Below are 19,840 nucleotides of genomic sequence, written 5' to 3' on the forward strand. Positions count from 1 at the left end.
GTTAGAGTTACTTACTAATATTACTTAACCGCTAAAATTAATCTTAAGGATAAGACTAATAGGGAGGGAATCTTATATTATAGCTATAATATAGGCTAGGCGGGGAAGCATAGTAAAAAATACTTTAACTAAGTAAGACTAAGAAAGCTAAATATCGCTCCTATTAGTCCTAGGACTAAATATTAAAAGCGTCGGTCTTATTAATAGATTAAACCCAGGGAATATTAGTCCAAAGATTAATCATAAGTATATAAAACATACTTATTATAATTTCCTATATATTAGCTACCTTAGCTATTAATATAACTTAGTTATACTTAATACCATTAAGCATATTACCAGACGTGACTTATAACTTATTACTTAGACTACGCCTAGCACTCTCTGCTAATATAAACCCTGCATGACCGGTTTATCCCTTAGGAAACACACGATCATCACATACTTCATGGGAAATATTACATTTATAGCTTAATAGATTAGTAGGTTTTAATCTTAGACTAAGATACTTATTTAAACTTTATGTAGTTTAGTATCTCAATAGGTAACTCAGAATTAACTATAAGTATTTCCTATATATTCATATATCTATATCTCTCTTTTAAGACTATACTAATAAGGAACTATTATTTGTATTGCTACTATGGAATAGCATACTTATAATATAGATGATCTTTAGGTTAATTCTAATAGGAATTAAGAAATAATCTAATACCTATGCCTTACGTCGGTGAATGATTGCTGCTAAAATCATATCGTGATACGCGCGATTGGTAAGGGAAAAGTCAGCGCGGAGATTCGCTGCTGTCTGATGCTGCCTGACGGCCAGCCTCATTCAGTTATGCGATAGATATAGACTATGAAATATAGCTTCGATCCCATTGATCAACTAACTGCACCATGTTGTATTATAAGGGGAGTTTCTGGGCAAGATAACGTCCTGGTTAACAGCAATCGAGATACTTGCGTTATAGATTCTAGTTACAATTATGCGAGGAATAGGTATTCTCGCCAGACGACAGTACTATATTTAAATTCCTAGCTCGCTTTTAACCACTAAGTCTAATATAAAATCTCCACCTTAGCGGAGGAGATCTTAAAAATTACTTTTATCCCTAAGCGATGTCTAATACCTTCTTATTAGGTCAAGGACCACATTTCTCACTTTATGGTCGTCCTCGGTAGTTAAATCATAGACATCCTAGATACACTTTATTAATAGTTTTAAATCCCACTTGCTTCTTGACTTAGATTCGAATCGTTGCAGTGCGATATCCGTAAGTTAGTCGATTAAGAAGTACTTCGCTACTATATATACCTAAAAGTATAACATAAGCTCATTATCATCTACTAGACTCTTAGCAGGTAAAGAGGAGATACCTTAATATACTGACCTGGCGAGCTTAGCTCTGCGGAAGTGGTTTTAGAATAATCACTCGTATAAATAAACTAAAAGACCCTCCAGTAAGCATGAACGCTTTCTCCTAGGAAACGAAACTCCTTTGATTGGGCTTCTATTAGGCCGCTGCCTAACGCTTTGTTAAAGTATTCACTCCTGGTTGCGAGGATATAGCTATATCCAGAGAAGACGAATTCCTCTCTAAGATATATGGTCACATCTGCAAACTAACCAGAAGGGAATAGCCTAGCTAAAGAAAATCGAGTTAGGAATTTATAGTTTAAATTGCAATATTCGTAATCTCCTCACTTGGCAATATCCGCAACTAGGGAATTATGGCGTTCCCCCATGGTAGCGCACGAAAGTGGCACTGAACGGGATGAGGATTTATCTGGCTGACTAGCTGCCTCCCGTAAACGAGCCTCTTGGGCTAACCGATTTTCAATTCGTCTGGGGAGATTTTCTATCAGACGATTCGCAGCTCGATCCAAGTCTCTTAGTATGGCTTTGGTCTGTAATGCCCTTCGATCCGACCTCGCCATGTCCAGAATAGCAGGTTTATGCTAGGCCTCTTGCTGGGGCCCGGGATAAAATATGCCCAAACTCCAGACTTGGGATAGACACGATTCTAACTGGGCAACTAGAGTGGGCGCGCAACCCCTGGCAGGGAGAGGGAACCTATCGACGAGGCAATAATTAATTCCTTAAGCAAAGAATAGGAAAGTGACACCAGCTGCAGAATGTAAAGGAAAGGATATGCGTAGGGACGAAATTAAATCGGGCCAACTAAATATAGGGAAGTGGGGTACTACGGATTAATATTCGGGGCGCTTCTATGCACTATATGTACGAAACCGGGGAGCGTGCGCATATCCTATATTACTCTCTTTCTTTCCTCGTCTTGCCTCGTCATATCTCTCTATATATTAGTGTGCCTAGACTTACTAAAAGCAGAAATAGATACAGCAGTTGGTAGCATGATGGCGAACTACCTTGAGTGTTTATGGGGTAGATACGGACAGCATCTTTGGAGTCGGAGGAATGGGGGATTTCTTTAACCATGACACCTAAGCTGCCTAAATTTGAGGATATGATATGGGTATTAGGAAATGGATATAGGGGGTGTGTATTTCGCTTGAGTTGTTTGCTTGGTGATTATGGAATATTATATGGTTATAAGAACTGGCGATATTGAGCCTCATATATGTAACGGTCCAGCTGAGTATATTGACAACTAGCTGAACGACTCTAACGAGTATCCTAAAGCTAAGGAAGAAAGGAAAAGAAAGTAAAGGAGAAGAAGCGAAAAGAACCCCCTTTTAGCTGTTGAGCTTATGTGGGTCTTGGTCGAGAGTGCAAGCCGAGACCCCCACGGGCTCAGCCCGTTACAATATACATGAATACAAAAAGCTGCCAATTCGGCTTAGGATTCAATCATGTTCAGCTACCCCATCGTCATCATGATCGTAGATTGCATGAGGGTGAAATAAAACCAAGACAGTCAGACCCGTCATTTAGACCATCGGCCTGCGAGTAGAGCCTCTCGTGAATCGTATGTACCCTCCGGCGGGAGCACATCATCAGGAAATGTTGCTTGGGCCATAGCGGAAGCCCGCTCCTGGAGACTGTAGTTGTGTTCAGCAGTGGCAGCAACAGACGGAGCCCCTGAAACTGCGACTGTGGGGTTTAGGCCAAATTGAGGGCTGACATAATCTGCACGCCTGCGCGTTCGCGAGTGGAAGCGCGCCTAGGCGTGTCCCTATGGGGCCCCGAACATCAAAAGCCACAGCGACGCCAGGACAACCACCCTAACAAAACACACGCGATATAACCCGGGCTACTCGAGAATGAGATTAGAGGAGCATCCGTATTCAATCTTTGGCCGACGAATTGGGCTTTCCTGTATCACACCACCACAAGCATTTCGCCGAGTACCTTTAGGTCGTACCGATGAGAGCGTTTTTGCGGGCACTTGGAAGGCTCCTGCATCTTTCATCGACTGGCAAAGTCCAAGTGCTGTCTGATCTCCATCTGGAGGTCGGACAACAATATTTATCATACACATTCCCTGCAACCGCGGCACTTCTTCTCTTAGGCGGTGACATCGTACGACTTGCTGATTACGATCGATACCTCGAGTTTCTTAAAACGCAGGTCTGCCGGTACAAGGTGTTCCTAGTATTAGGAAATCACGAGTTCTATGGCCTGGACTACGAGGCTGGGCTGAAGACAGCGCGACGTCTCGAGGCGGAGCCAACCCTTGCCGACAAACTCCTCCTACACAGAGCACGATGGGACGACCCCGACTCTGCCCTAACGATCCTAGGGTGCACGCTCTGGTCATCAATCCCGAAGGAAGCGTACAGTGTCGTACAGTCCAAGATCAACGATTTTAAAAAAATAAAAAAAAATAAACGAGTGGAGTGTCGAGAGTCATAACGAGATCCACGTATAGGAAGCTGTATGGCTTCGGGAGGAAGTTGCGCAAGCAACGTCTCAAAAGAGGCGGCTCCTACTAGCGACACACCATGCGCCCAGTGTAGATGGCACATCTCGGCTAGAGCATATTGAGAATCCGTGGACGTGCGCCTTCGCGATCAACCTGGCGGGTCAGGATGGGTGGGATGGTGTGAGGGTTTGGGTCTTTGGCCACACGCATCACTCAACGGACTTGACATGCAACGGTATAAGGCTGGTGGCCAATCAACGAGGCTATGTCCTCCCAGGAGCTGCACCGAGCGAAGGGAACAAGAAGGAGAAGGATACCCATAGCTTCGACGTGACAAAGATCGTCAGCATATAACAATTGATGAGTAAAGGCTGTCCTCATTGTATAGTAAGCGTGGGATAGCAATTGCCCTGGCTTCATCTTTCGCTCACCTCCGCACTCCTTAACTAAAACTTGGTTTGCTCGAGCCCGCTTAGGCTTTCGTACGTGTTTACCTCGCTTTGACCCGAAGGGCGCTGGGGGAGCATTGGTCGCTCGATGCTGCGGATTCCCTCTTACCAGGTTGGAGTCTTCGCTGCCAGCTCCTGAGCGCAGCGGTTGCTCAACAGATGCTTGCTCTTCTTGCCCGCGCGTTGCCTCCCTATTCGTCGACTTCTTTGGGCACGCTGCGTACAAGCGAGGTGCTAATGGCTTCCCATTGTAACGACCTTCGCTTCTAGAGGCAGCAACAACATGACTTGGGTGGATTAGCGCAACCAGTTTGCCCAGAAAGTATTTATCATTCCAAACCTGGATGGCATCCTGGGATACTAGGAGTATCACCCGGGGTTTTAGGAGCATTTGGGGATAAGTCGTTGATAGTCTCTTCAGCTGGGAGTCTATTTGGCCTCTCCGCGAGGGCAAGGGCGGTACTTTCGAGAAAAGGCCAAAACACAAACCACCTTGCTGTCTGCAATGCGTGGTCCTGGCAAAGACCGAGTGGCTCAGACGTGCGGCCACTGCGATAGACCAGGTCATATCAAGGCCGGATGTTTCGGCCTACACCCCGACCTTCTTGAGGAGTTCAGAAGAAAACGAGCACTTCGGAGTGAACGACGAGAGTCCAAACTTGAGAAGAGGAAGGAGAACACCTCGCCACTGCAACTCGACGAGGATCACATCACCGCCGTCGCCTTCTTAAACACGGCTCTTCTATCCTTTCAACCCTAGTTTGGCCTGGCTGCATCAGAGCCGTCCGGTCTGCTCAAGCAAATTCACGTATTGGACGGCGGTGCCTCCTCCCACACGTTCTGCCATCGACAGAACTTTACGTCACTCGAGAAATTTACCGGCTCCGCCATCAACGGCATAGCTGGCTCGATCATTATGCCCGCGGGGCAAGGCACATACACCCTCAGAACCATACAGAACAATGCCTTCTTACCCTGCAACTGAGGCGTCGCGCTCTACATGAGAAAAAGGGTTAGCTCCCCTGAATTCGGTAAAACCCAAGGACTCCCTGCCAGATACAATTTCCCACACTGAGAACAGACACAATGGGACGCCAATGCAACAGTCCGGCATCCCCTCCAAGTCGCCAATGCCGCCACAGCTAGCCGTGCGAACCAATTTCCATAGACACTCACTGCTCCCATCTCACCCTCCAACAAATTCTCTCTACACAGCAGGAGCTCATCCCACGTGGTTATAGTCTTGAGTTGCTCCCCGGCTATCGTCGCGAGGAGTTGCCCCATACATCTGTCGTCTCCGTGTCTTGGACACTCGCATCCTGGCAGGCGAATCAGGTTCGGGCTTTCGAAAGCTTGCAGGATATCCAGGTCGGCGATCCATCTGGGCCCGTCGTACACAGATATAATCGCCTCGCGCAATACCACGTCAGCATCAACGGCACCGCGGGCACTTGCCAGCGGCACCTTGAATTCCGTAAACTTCAGATGCAGAGACGTCTGCGTGAAGAGATCCCGGAGCATTCCGTCAAACTGGTCAGCCTGCACGAATCGCCCTCTCGTCTCGTCGACTTGTAGGACGCGCGGGGTAGGTGGGGGGGTGAGTAATACTACGCCGGGATATCCCACGTTACCAATGATGCGTCGGATCCCTTCGAATGCAGAGACGCCAGAGTGGTCTGGCAGTGAAGGATCTTGCAGAAGCGCTTCTGAGGCGTAGATAGAGTTTCCTGTCGCCATCGCCATGACTAGTTCGACTTGATCAGGATGTATGTCGTGTCCACCGGATTCAAGCATGGCGAGGCACGAGAACTTGGTCGAGCGCCAGATTTTGCCGTCGCTGCCAAGCTTCGAATGGTCCCATACATTGGAGGCCCAGTAAGCGAGCCCCAGTGGCTTCTTGGTGGTCGCAATGGAGATTGTCGCTTCTGGCCACTCCACGTAGAGATCAGATACCGCGGCCATGGCTTTCAGGGACTTGAAAAATAGTTGGCTGTGATGGTGTTCTCCTATTAAAGAAGTAGAAAAATTCAGTATTCCCCTCTCAGGAACATTTTGTAGGTATTTTCTCAGTTCCATTGCATCCAGAGTCGCGGACCGAAAGACTTTGGTAAGCTTTGAGAGACTGAAGCTTGGTATATCGACCATGGCCCGGTCGCTGAGAAACAGCCCGCCGCTGCTATTCACCTGAGCTGACCGAAAATTGATCTCACGAGAGACCGCGTTTGTGCCATAAGAACTATCATGGCGGTATGTTGGGACGAAAAGGTTTGCAACGAGACGATAGGAAGCTTGATCACTTGCTCGGGTAGATGCGCTCCTCATCTCTGAATATCGCTGGAGATACGGATTAGGAGGATCTTTCCACGTGAACTCGCCGTTCTGACTGGTCAGCTTAACATCGTCAAACTTGTTTCTTGTGGAAAGCCAAAAGCAGTCCTCATCTACTACTCCGGATCGTGGGACGCAGCTTCGGGTATTCACACAGCGCAGACCTTCTTCGAACCCATCGAAGTCATAGAGACAGAGGCACATTGAAGTGCAGTGAAAGCCCCGCATCTGACAAAGACAATCTGTCTGACAGTAGCGGCCCTCACTTTGCTGTTCATGTCGACAGTTGCAAGGACGGGCTGCGGCGATACTTGTTTCTCCTTCGTCCATGTCATCGACGTCTAGAGTCCATTCTGGTACATTTGTACTGTCTGGACTTCCTGGGACATCGAGATACCTTTGCAATTGAGGGTCCTGAGTGCGGTCGATGTGAATCCAGCGGGTATGGCGTTCCGTGACTTGGAACTCTCCATCTCGCGATCTTTTGGCCGTAGGCCTTTGCATCGGGATTGCAGAAGCAAATTCCCAATTCTCATCAAAACTTTCGTTGCTTTCAGGAACCGTGGGGTTGACGAGGCATCGAGAGCGGATGATGATAACAGTGTCGTCCCTGTGAAAATTACAGTCTTTAGCAAGCTGGCGAAGTCTTGCTATGAACGCTACCGGATCGTCGCGGCTAGCCCTGAGCTCAGTGGAAAATTGGAAATTCAGATACGGGTTTGACAATCCAAACATGGGCAATACGCCATGAAAGTCGTCGTCGAGGAATTTGCGGCCTCTTCGCCTCCCAAACTCGATAAAGTAGAGCGCAGACTCCCGATCCTTGTCGACAGACGACAGGAAGTTTCTTGCAGCGTCGATAAGCGGCACAATCCATCCCAAAGGAGCATTATAGCTCGTTTGATTCTTTGAGGTGTCGAGCTGAAGAGCATCGCCAAGCGCGTCAAAGCATTCGGCGGCTTCGTTAATATTGACCGATGCTGGGTTTACCCAACTCCCTAACACACATCCAAAGGCGACAAGTCGTAGCTCCTGAGCCGTGACTCGGTCACTATCCTCTTCAGAGGACCTCTCGATCGTGACTGGATCCCCGTAGAAGCGCAAGTGGGAGAGAGAGACGGACCAGCTGACGCCGCTTCGGTTCTCGCCTTGCTGCTCCAGCCCGAGAGTGATGACACCCCCGGCCTTGACCAGGGGATCATCGAATGCGACGTATTGGTTGGGAGAAAACACGTGTAGGTCGGGATAGATGTGCCACGACATGAGCCCCAGAAGTACAGAGTTGTTGGTGATATCCTGTGGTACGCCCTGGATGGATTTCTGGATCGTGGTCATGGCAACAACCCAGTTTTCGACCACATTTGAGTAGGTCGCTCCGGAACTCTGTATGGAGAGAATGTTCTTGACGATGAGCTTGAGCTGCGTGTCTTGATGCCGCTTTACTTGGTTCGCCGTCTGGAGCCAAGCGCGCGCACTCGCATCCCACGCTGCAAGGTCGTCCCTCATGATTTGGCGACCATGGTCCACTGCGTATAGAGCTACCAGACCATTTATTTGAGAAGCATCCACCTTCTTTTCCATCTCTTTTAGCCGGGATTCGACGAGCTGGGCCCAGATGGCTGTGGCTTCAGCGCCCGAGAACATGCGTGCCAACATACAGGCCAACAAGTGTAAAGCCATAACGCTGTTTCCAGAAGAGGCTGCAGCGTAGATGGAGGTGCCATCAACTCCTACATACCCTGCGAACGGCCCATACTCGGTAGCCTGTATTGCAATCAGCGGGTCACGGCCCCGAAGCTGTCAGGTGGAGTCAACTGGTCGGTTGGAGCCCGGCGTTTCTCACCTTCAATTCTAGCTGGCACGATGTTGCAATCTCTGAGACCCGTTCTCCGTATGTAGCAGCTAGCACTTCAATGTTCGGTATGACTTGCTCGAACAACGCTCCGAGTCTGCGAGCCGTTCTATGCTGAGGGCCCCGCTCAGCATTCTCCCGCCGGTACGGGGAGAGAGCCTTGCCCAAGCCTTCGAACTGCTTGGGAACTTCGACCTTGACGAGGGAAAAGTCCACGCTCGCGTTCAAAAAGCCGACGTTGTTTTCGTTCTTGGCTGAGAATATCGAAGCATCAAGTTGGGAAAAGACCATCTTGCACGGCTACTTCTCTGGCGAAACTGGCCAGCGTTACAGTGAATAGGTAGTTGAGAATCAGAATGGAGGGGCTCCAGCCACCCTAAATAAGGTGATGAGAATTCAGTGATGGCCTGAGGTAGACTCTTATGACACGGGTTTCTCATAGGACTATGGTATCGACAGCCTTATCCTCTACCTTGGTGCCTCCGTTCTTAATGAGGCTGTGATGAGTGTACATATATTTATGGAGAAAACTACTAAACTTAGCTGTAAATATAATATCAGGTATCTCCTTAATCGTAAGAGAGTATTCTATATTAATCTATGTAATCGCGGACGCGCTGTTGTGATCTGTGGTCCACTTACCGTCTGGCCTCGGGCTGCAATAACGGCGGGATGGCCTCCTCTCCTGGACCCAATGTCCCATCAAGATGCACGTCTTGAACAACAACAAGAGGGTCGTTTGATTACTGGCCACCGCTCAGGCTTCCCTCAAACGTAGCGTGACCGGTCACGTGCCCCCGCAGCCCCCCAGTAAGCCACCTCAGCTCGACTAAGGCAACGTGCAGTTCCGACGGCAAAGTGCATTACTCTTTTGTGTTGTTGTAGGTGTAAGCATCAGGCAGCAATAGGCAGGTCAATGCATTTCTGGCAACATTGGCTGAGAAAACACCGCATCTTGCCGGATTTATCCGCCTTGGCTGCTGTTGGTTGACAAGCAACTCATGGGTATTCGTATCGTGTAAGACAAGAAGGTCTGTTGCAACCAACATCATCTGCAATGCAGCAGCAAGTGTTTCCTCTAAGGGCGAAAGGTAACGCAGATCATCTCGTCAGCTCTAAGCGATTAGCGCGGGGCGGGCCGGTTTTGCCCTACCATGATTTGCGCCTTGCCATCTGTGCCCACCATGACTTGATCTACTGCCTGTGATTAGGCCGTCTATCTGGCGTGTGCTATCCGCCCTGCTTGTAAGACTCGACCCCCACGACGGGGCTGTTGTGGCTGCAGCCGGTCAAATAAGCTATTACTGGGATCTTAGACAAGGGTTTTTATAAAAACTAAAAACGGCAATGGATCGACGCAGTTGTCTCTTTCCCCGGAGAGGAGATGACGGAAATCACCCCATTTGGTTCCCTGGTTTTCTCGCTCCGCGTCGAAGCCAAGGCCTGAGGGCTTTGGAAGCTGGCTACAGGGCGCTCGAGCGATGCTACGAGAGCGGGAGCAATACCATTGATTCGTATGGCGGTCTGCCTTCGCGTCATGATGCTGATCGATCACCTCGTCATCGCGTCCTGGTTAAGACTGTGCAAGATAGTCTTGCCCTGATAGTGCCAAGGCGTCATTGGTGTGGACGTGGGTACCTATGGTGACGGCTGACGCCGAGATGCCCGAGAAGACTAATGCCAGCAAACCTAGGTGCAACAATCATAGCCACCCAAGTTTGTCTCCCAGAGCTGAGCTCTACCGATCGTTTCCCCGCAGTTGCCCTTTACAAGATCTGCACGAGGCACACGCCCTGCTCGAGGTGTTATGGAGATCCGCTAAATCTGCCCCACGTAAACTACAAGCCGGGTTCCGGGCGGTGGTGATACTATGATAGTACTGCTGAAGGCCTGAGCCGCGCTATATGCTTTATAGCTTCTCGCCCGATCGGTCGGGTTGTCTGTAGGTGTTCTTTTCTCGGCGCTGGGCAAAATGGGCCTCAAGTGTGCCAGACGGAGTGCTCCCACGCCCACTCCTAAGAAACGCCTTGGAGCAACAGGCGGGGCAGTGGCCCAGGTGCTCATGGGTCCATTGGACTTCACGGCGCAATTTCCTAGGCAGTAGAGGGTACATACGAAAAATACGTACAAGCCAGGCAACGGCGCGTGGAAGGTCTCCGTGATACACGGGCGGCAAGGGCCCACGTCACGCTCCGAAGTTGCACATCCACTTTCAGAGGGCGTCGCCCCGCTCCTGTCAGAATTGCTATCTCACGGAGCGTGTGGGGCCATCTGAGAAGCTGAAGGTCCAGGCCAGGACTGCGGCCCTCAGAAGGGAGGACGAGATCATGGGAACAGCACCCATCATACTTTAAGCGAGGCATACTTTAAGCGAGGCACACTAAGCTCGGGAACGCCATGGGATGCCGCGGAACAAGGGGGTCATGCCTGCTCTGCGCCACGTTTCGTGATATGACGGCGCTGGCGAAGGGTGTGTGGGGCAGGGAAAGGAACCTAACTAATCCACACAATTTAGGTAGTCAGTCAACTAGCAGCATGCCTAGCCTTGCCGATCACCGCCTCTATTACCGTCATTGTCGTCCCGCGACCCCAACCATTTCCTCCTTTGAATCTTGTAGACCAGCATCCTCGAGCCCCGACGAAAGTAGCGCCTTCAGTCGTTGAGACTCGACCCGCTACGGCTGACACCGCTCGACTATGAGCCGCCAATGTGGAGAATATCGTCGTGAAATAATTCTAGGGTCTTAACGCACCGGACTGACACCTGGCCCTGAAGCTTGTCCCGCAGGCGATCGACCCCCCCACGCGTCCTGGGTCGGCTCCACAGCCTGTCAGTTGCACCCGATGTTGGGAAGGAATGATGCTAGTTTCTGTGTGAGGAGCAGGGTGCCGAGTTGTCGTCAGAGCAGGAACGCGCACTTCAAATGAAGGTCAACTAGTTACAAGACGTAGCGTACAGAGATCAAAATCAGTCTGCCCTAATCTCAGTGGTAAACATACAGGATCACGTGCTGATGCACACAATACACTTTACTCGTATCAGGGTCATGGCTACGAACTGTCAAAATAGACTCTGTTTCTAGTGAACGGAGAGAGACAAAAGTAGAAGCTTATTGGGGCGAATTTAGTTGCGATTCGCAGTCCCAGAACGGTGGCTAATTTAGACAAATAGGTCGAGTGCCGTTTTAGTCCATTTTCTAAAGAGGGTACACCATCCGCCCAAGTCCAATTTATACCGCCCCTTTCCGCCTCATTATTAAGTGTCCTGAAATGGCTGGTAATTTCACTATATGTACCTGCTCGGGCTTGTCCCTAGCATTCGCTTCCTCTCCTCAAAGCATACCCGAGGATAAATATGAGTTCGCCGTGGTCTCGAATTCAGGGCATATCAAATGACTTCTCATGGGGTTCGACTAGCTAAGCGATGGCAGCAATGGTGATCAACAACAACCAAAGCCTTATCTTGATTCCTTTGTACTATAGTCAAGGTAGGGGCAGCAAAAGCATTTGGCTTCTCAGGAGTACACACTCCTCGTTTAGTCCCTCCTGGTGATTAAGGCTAGACAACGAGTCATCTAGCCCACTCACCCATAACACGAGTTAGGTCTTATGCTTACCCCTTGGCGGGCTTGGGGGGAGGAAAGAGGGAATCACTTGCTTTATCTTCAAGAAGCATCAGCCCCGTATTTATTCACTCTTGCCAGCCAAGACTGCGGATCAAGCGATACGAGGTTAGAAAACTGTTCCTTCTGCTTAGGGGGATCTAATTAGGTTCATCTTTTGACTCCCTGGACGCCTTTTTATATCCCGTATTTTTTCTTCCTTTCCCTTTGGTCGTTGAAAAAGGAAACCACCCTCTAGGCCCTCTTATACGGCACCTCAGCCTTCATTGCCATCATTTGCGAAAGCGAGACGAGACGTAACCAAGAGGAAACTCCTTTCTCTCAGTAAGCGGCCAAGTCCCATGACTTAGAGCAATTGGATTTGTGAGAGGGCAATCCATTATCCATAATCTCATCGCACACATCAATAAGACAACAAGACTATACCTATAGCATCTTACCAAGTCCTGGCTTCTCTGATTGGTCTTCGTCAACCTTGCTGATCTAAGCATCGAGATGCAAAACCACACGAGTGAAACACACCAAGTTCCCCTGAAAGGCCATTAATAGGGAAGGTTCAAATCTCTCATTATGGCAGTCTCTTCGTAACTGAAAAGTCTCAGCTCAAATCGGGGATGCTGTTCAAACTTGTCCGTTTTTCGGTGAGTCTTCCAACATCACTACGTGATAGAACTCATGACCAGACCCGCCTCCGTTCGAGCACCTCGGTGGGAGCCCTAGATACGGGTACGTAGCCGGATTTGCGAGGCCGGTCGGCCTCATACTTCAAGACGCTCTCATGCACAGTACCGCTAGGCAGTGGCAGGATCATGTGCTTGCGTCGTAGAGTAAACTCTGGGAAACACAAACAGCTTGCCTCCATGTCATACGGCAAGGTCGTTGGATCGATAAGGAGGTGCAGGCCACCCAGGCTTCCAGATGATAAGCGAATTTTCTCAAGCAATACCTTGTCATAGAGCTCGAGGAAGAGATTGTCGTCTTCGCCCCAACCGCAAAGCCGCAGGCCCTTCAAGGAGGCGCACAACTTGTAATTATCCTTCTCAAAGGGGGAAACGAGAGATAACCAATCGACGTTCTTGTAGGACAGTATTTGTACCCGACTGCATTCTTCTGGAAGAGCTAGGGTTAGCAACGTGGAGTTGTTCGCCTGACTCCTCTTCTCGACTGGAAAGGTAGTGAGAACCCACAACCGATAATGACGGCATATATCTTCTGCATCACCTTTTGGAACACGTACGTGCTTATGTAGCGATAAAGAGGATCTCCCTCCATCAAGTGGCGATTAGTCGATAGAAAAGCACGATTCTAATAACCGTCAGCAGCTGAGAGGTACCGTCCGGGGCTCGATTTTGGACTTTCCCGCGCTGGAAGCGTAGTCAGATCGATATTTCTGCGTGTAGATGACTGAGCACCGCAGAGAATTGTAGGACTCCTGCTCGCAATCACGTATATCTTTATTCTCATTGTCTAACTCCCCTGGCTGACAGAAAGGCATAATGCATTTTCGAGGGAAAGAAAAGACAAGCATAGCTAACCGTAAGTAAAGGGCTATCTAGGTTTTAAAATGCTCATGCGAACCAGGTTAAGTACCCGCTGGATATTTGTATTAGCATCGAAGCGATTGACGGTAAGTAGATGCGACTAAGCTTTGAGAAGTCGACAGACTGGCATATGTTCCAGCATACCACACTCTATGGAACAAAGATCATTCAGGGACGATTTACATTAGCATGGCCGATGCAGCTTTTATTGAACAATCGCTCACCTACAGATCAGGTAGTCGATCAAAGCTGTATGGCGACCTCACTATAAATAGAAGGTACCTCCAAACATGTGGCGAGATTTCTAAGAGTGAGAGTAGCGCGTCAATCGAGGACCTGCAAGGCAACCGTTAGTGGACATAGCCTACGCACTGTCAGGTAAGTCTCCAGTTGTTCGGGCAGGATGAGAAAGTAGCCAAGATGCCTACAGTGATCTACAAGAAAACAGGCGGAACTCCCTATTTGAACGAGGCTGCCGCTGTCCGATACATGGTCTACGGTGGCCACAGCTGGATCTCGTGAGCTCAGTAATAAGCCAAACAGAAGCATCATTGCTGAGCATCTCTTTAGCTTCGACAATGTCGAGACTTTCCAAATGAAGATTGATTATGCCAGCAAAATGGGTTTCCATGGTCTCATGGTCTGGGTTATCAATCTCAACATCCCAAATCTCGAGGCCCCAAGGGCTGTATACAAGGGCGAGCTTATCGGGCACACCCAGGCTCCTTTCTTGCTGGTGGACCTCGAGCACATCTTCCCTGCTGAAATGCTCGCCCTAACAATGCCGAGATCAACTATGCGCTCATCAACTTTAGAGGCAATGCCGATGTTGGCGAGATCAATACCAACCAGACTGTCTATGGCTTCGTCCTGATCACTAGCGACTCGCGGGCGATTTCATTGCCCAAGGAGCGCGAGGACGAGTCTGAGCCTCTCTGGTCTTCCTCAACTGCTATTCGGACGTACTCGAATGGCTCAAAAACGAGACCCAAATAGCCAGAGATATATATCTGAGCGAAGACGTTGTGGGCTGCTCCGAGTCTTGGAGAGAGGTATTGAGTGCAATATTGTTGAAATGTTCGATAATGTGAGTTGGATACTTCAAACTCCGCTTCCTAGCCAATCTTGTTGACGCATATTTGCATAGTGCCCTCCCAACTCCTGAGCCCGAGCCGTCTCACCGAAAGAGTCCGAAGGTCGGCAACTTTCCATTGGCCTCCGCCTATTCTATTTTTAAATAAACTCTTTTGCAGATCAAAGCCTACCATCTTTCCACTCGCGCAGACCGAGGGCAAAAGGTACCTAGACGAAGAAGTCGACACTTCCCTCTTCTGGGACACGGTCTAAAGTTGCGAGTTTAATAGAGAGGACTACGAGCTTGGCTTTAGAGCCCATATTAGGGGCAAGTTCAAAGCCGATTTAACCTATGGCTTCTCAATGATCGTAAGTCGCAAATCCCATACCTAGCACAGACTGCATGCCCGCTGATCTAATGGGACAATACTGACCTCGATGGAAAACGGGCTCAACGTCAAACGACTTAACGGCGGGCTCAACTTAAAAGGAGAGTTTGACCCGACCTTATCCGTTGGAGGCGTCGGCGAGGTTGACTTTGACGTGGTCAGAAAGGGCAACCCAGCATTCACGTAGATCAAGCCCATCAAGCTCAAGGGCCACACGCTGCAACCAAACAACAAAAATTGTATGGCCCTTCAACCGTACTACGAGACCGGCTACATACTTGCATCCTTTAACGGCAACGGTGCGAGCGCCGCCAGCACCAGCGCGTCCTACTTTGACGGAAAGCTCAACGCCTACATCCAGTCCGGCTTTGGAGTCTTCAACGTCAACTTCCCACCTAATCCAGAGGACAAGCTGGGTACCTAGAGCAGATGTCGATGGACTACAGCATGTTCACAGAGTGGACCTTCTTCCTTCCCCAGGCCTTTCCTCCTGGGACGTATCTGAACTTTACCGTCACGTAAGTCCTTATATCTATTATCCTTTTATCCAGGTGGCTAGGTATGACGTACTGAAAGGTCATAATACTAACTCGAACCTGCAAAGAACCCTCGGAATGAAAGACTATAAATAGGATGACGAGTAAGTCTCTCAGAGTTCCCCAAGTCCCGATTCAGTCGCAAGAAGGTCTGCATATTTGGCGACAAGCAGTCTATATCTCTCAACACATACGCAAGAATAAAAGCGGAGCAGCAACGGGGATTCTTGTTTAAATATTTCGATTCATCGACTCATTAGATGGGCTGTGTCTTGCCTCGATGTTTAGACACCCATTGCAGTTTTCATCACCCGTGAGAATGCGAGCGCCGTCATTACACAAGCATATGTTTCTCCCACTATGAACCTGCGGCGAAATATTCCACCTCTCCAGGCCGCTAGCACCTTGAGACAATCGCAGCCGCCTCGATCGAAACATCGGCCTTTGCTGCGACTGCTTGAGGCACCAAACGAGGCGAAGAGGATTTTGGAAAATCCATAGAAAGAAAAATTTATCTGATGAAGGGGGTGACACCTGAAATAAGGAAAAGCGTGGTAAAGTCTTGAAGTCTTGGTATGTCGCATTTATTTTCCAATGTATGGGGTGCTGGTGCAAGGAGAGAAACGCTTGTCGAGGCTCTAGAGGAAAAGACTAGATGCAATGGCCGAGGGGTAGTGGGGCGCCAGAAATGCTCATCGCATCCAATGGAGGTACAATGCTTTGGGTCTCACGTCGTCATCTATTTCAGACCCATCTCCTGGTCTTGACTGACAATGTTGAAGGAGCAGGGCAAGAAAAACAACGGTGGCGAGAAGGGCCGGAAATGCTGGATATGAACCTCCCGTTTCATGATGCTGCTCACTACATTATGGCTTGTGAATATTACGCTCCCTGAATACTGTTTTCAATATCCTAATGTCCTCGGAGAATACCTGGCTAACTTGACCTCGATCGCTTGATTTATCCGCCGACTTGCTGCGATCTATCGTCTCTGGCTTCCGTCTTCGCTTGTTCGGCACCACCTGAGCCAATGGACGTCGAGGTGGCTCCAGCAGCAAGGCTCTTTTAAAGTCAATTATTACGACTCCATTGATCTCCGCATTGAACAGCATGTTTGCCCTTCGTATATCCTTATGGATTACTCCTTGCTGATGCATTGCGCGCAACGACCATATTGCCATCTCTTCGAACTGTTCCTCCACACCACCCACAACCCTTGTCGGACTAAGGTCATTTCCTCCCCACGACAGAAAGGTCATGTGTATCACATAGACTCGGTGGTCATAGTAATAAGTCCTATTCATCGACTGGAGGTCGATGGCCCCCAGGAACACGGGCATATGCCTACCTTGGATGGGCTGCAGACGTTGGTAAACCGCCGCCTCATGCTCAAGGTCTTTGACAAATGCCTGGACAGTGCCCTTGCTGACGAAGGTATAGCCATACGCAAGCAAGGTTACTTGGAACAGTACGCCGCGCGTACCACCGTGCCCCAACGGCGTGATCCCCTCGTCTAATGACCGTTCTAGCTGCTCCCGGAGAAGCTGAAGAAATTTAGCGTGATCGATTAGATGACGGGCAGAGGCGCGGCTTGGGCCACGGCAGTGGCTGCGGTGATTATTGGGCTGCTTGCTGTGCTGCTTGCTGTGCTGCTTGATGTGAAGTGACATGTTCGGGCATCTTGGGTCGAGGACGCCGCCCTTGACGAGCCCTAAAAGGCACTTTTGGGCGTAGTACGGCCTGCCTTGTTCGTTATCGTTGCTTAATCCTATTCCTCCTCCTCCGCCCCGCGGCCGTTGCGCCAGAATTCGCTGACTGCGTCGAGTTCCCTGACCTCCCTGGCCTTTCGACCCTCCTCGATGTGTCCGCCGTTCTGTCGGGCTGGGCGTGTCTGGCAAATTCCGTGCCGACTCGTCATCAGATGACTCTCCTGGATCCCTTTGTGCATGTTCCTTCACGGGCTCATCCCCCACACGTCGCCGTCTCTCCGCATGATACTAGAAACGCGCATTCGGGTCCACGGATGTCGGGATCGTCTTTCGGTTGACCACGTCCTTATAAATATTCATCGGGCGTAAATTAAGACGAAGGTGCGGCGCAGTTAATTTGTGAGGCGGCTTGTACTCGGAAATGTAGATCATCGTATGTCTCGTCGAGCCCGCGTTGTCGGATCGGTAGATGTAGATCTAATCGGGTCGTAGCTAGTTAAGATCGAGTCGGTGGTCCGGGGTAGAAGGTGGTGTCGATAGAGTCTCGCGGTCGATGACCTCCTCGGCCATATCGCTGAGGGCATGCGGGTAATTCTCGAAAATGATGCCGTTTCCTAGATGAAATGCACTTCTGACCTCTTCCACCTCTTTGAGCTGATCCATGATGGTTTTGACTGGATCCTCGACGCTGTTGTGCAGGAAGTACTTAAGCGCCTTCTCGTCTGCTATCTTGCGCTTCGAGATCCTATTTCCTAAGCCGGCGAGGAACGATCGGTTCTCAAAAAGGCGACTATCGGTAGAGAAGGTGTCGTAGAGCGTGCCGAATGTGATCCTCTATTATTGAAGAAAGTCAGGCCATGGACGGAGATTTGTGGGACACCATTGGTTTCGCGGATTGGTGATAGGACCCTTTGAGGTTAATTTCGGGTTTAGTTCAATGGTAAAGCTGGAGGATACAAGGGAATGGCAGGCAGCGATGTATTCGTTGAGTATCGTTGGCTGAGTTTGTTGCTCTGACGCTTCGGCGCGTTGCCGCTCCTTCTGTCGTTCTCTCTCTGCCTCCTCGGCGCGTTGTCGTTCCTTCTCTCGTCCTTTCTCTGCCTCCTCGGCGCGTTGTTCTGCCTTTTGCAGGAGTTCCTTCAGCTCTTCTTCACGCCTTGATCCATCCATGATGCGTAGGCTTGATGTCGTCGTGAGAATCGATTCAGAAGGACACTTGCATCGCAACCCACATGTTTTGAAGTTAAAGGAGTGGAGCCGCATTTCGTTGCGAGGGGTTACTCGACAGGGCCTTGAGTTTGACCCACCCCCTTGTGCTTGGACAACCAGGCACCAGCGAGCACGGGTAGTGTCGGGAAATGCACTGCATAAAGGGCGTGTAAACCGATACAGCAATATGAACTCACTTGGATGCATAGATGGAAGTAGATGGACAGGGGCTGACAGATACACACAACATTACACACAAGAATTTATGGAAAAATTATTCTTAGACGACGTGACAGGAAGGGCCGAACTCAAGCCAGATTATCAGTGTCCGCCCGTTTCTCGTGTGGCGCGTGGTGTTTCTAAGGTCTGAGTCGGACTGAATGATCAATTCTTGGGCAAAGCCTCGGTGATATGCATTCACGGCGGGGCGAATCAAAGCAGTTTTCGCATACGATCGAGACAAACTGCTACCGAGCCTACCTGTCGAACGAACTCTTCGTATTTGCGGGCCGACGAAGTGGCTGCAAGTTCTTAGTGTTGACCGGCTATTGGACAGATTGAACACTTCTGGCCTTCAATGCGTGTCTGGGAATTTCGATGCACGGGCTCTCTTCCTCAAAAAAAAATTTCGTGACAATTTGTACGTGTGCTAGTCTCTTGGGGCCAGAGACTTTTATGGTCATCCTGCGTGAAGCCTGTTAGTGAGCGAGACCAATCGAAGCCACGTGACGAGGGCAGTACCCAAATTACCAAGACTGCGCGACCACAGGGCGTCCTCTCCACGCACATTGGGGGGGACCGACGATAGTGGTTACCTCGACCTTGCACAAAAACCCGCGCTCAATTGCCGTACCTGCTCAATATTGGTACTTTACGATCTTGTTTCAAAACCGCCAAGGATTTACATAGTTGGCTATGTTGATGATTGATCTGCTGACTGACTGACTGAGCCTGTGACTTAACCAATTATAGGCATCGCTACTACCCCACTGTTGTCTCGTCGACATCACGAAGCGACGCAACGTTTATTATGGCTGTGCAATCACTCGCCCGTGTCATTAATTCCGGCTTCTTATCTCCATTTTCAAGAAAATGTCCCATTAAACATCCATTTTGGCCTGGCTGGATAGCATCTGCAACGACAGAAAACTGAGATCTGAGCCCTGAATAGAGCCCTCGTTGAAGCACGCCATCAGACAAGAAGATCGAAAACGGAGACTCCCATCACCTCCCTCGGAAGACGAGACTCAAAATTTCGCGTCTCTCAGATGGAAAACACTGA

General features: G+C 49.6%; 3 protein-coding genes across 3 annotated transcripts; all 3 read right to left on the reverse strand.

The window, feature by feature from the left end:
- Window positions 1–5,519: 5,519 nt before the first annotated feature.
- On the reverse strand, window positions 5,520–6,259 carry LRP88_12638 (uncharacterized protein; the record flags this gene model as incomplete). Its single annotated transcript, XM_083249030.1, has 2 exons — window positions 5,520–5,616; window positions 5,694–6,259. The coding sequence occupies 2 exons, from the start codon at window positions 6,257–6,259 to the stop codon at window positions 5,520–5,522; spliced, it is 663 nt and encodes a 220-aa protein (XP_083095189.1).
- Window positions 6,260–6,590: 331 nt separating this feature from the next.
- Window positions 6,591–8,768, reverse strand: LRP88_12639 (uncharacterized protein; the record flags this gene model as incomplete). The annotated part of the gene is made up of 4 exons (XM_083249031.1): window positions 6,591–6,631; window positions 6,994–7,235; window positions 7,284–8,389; window positions 8,469–8,768. 4 exons carry the CDS (start codon window positions 8,766–8,768, stop codon window positions 6,591–6,593), a joined length of 1,689 nt encoding a protein of 562 aa, XP_083095190.1.
- Window positions 8,769–17,841: 9,073 nt separating this feature from the next.
- LRP88_12640 (uncharacterized protein) lies at window positions 17,842–18,519 on the reverse strand (the record flags this gene model as incomplete). The annotated part of the gene is made up of 2 exons (XM_083249032.1): window positions 17,842–18,183; window positions 18,307–18,519. The coding sequence occupies 2 exons, from the start codon at window positions 18,517–18,519 to the stop codon at window positions 17,842–17,844; spliced, it is 555 nt and encodes a 184-aa protein (XP_083095191.1).
- Window positions 18,520–19,840: the final 1,321 nt, after the last annotated feature.

Source organism: Fusarium phalaenopsidis, assembly GCF_050370095.1.
Source record: "Fusarium phalaenopsidis strain FUZ10S chromosome Unknown contig_32322, whole genome shotgun sequence".
NCBI lineage: Eukaryota > Fungi > Ascomycota > Sordariomycetes > Hypocreales > Nectriaceae > Fusarium > Fusarium phalaenopsidis.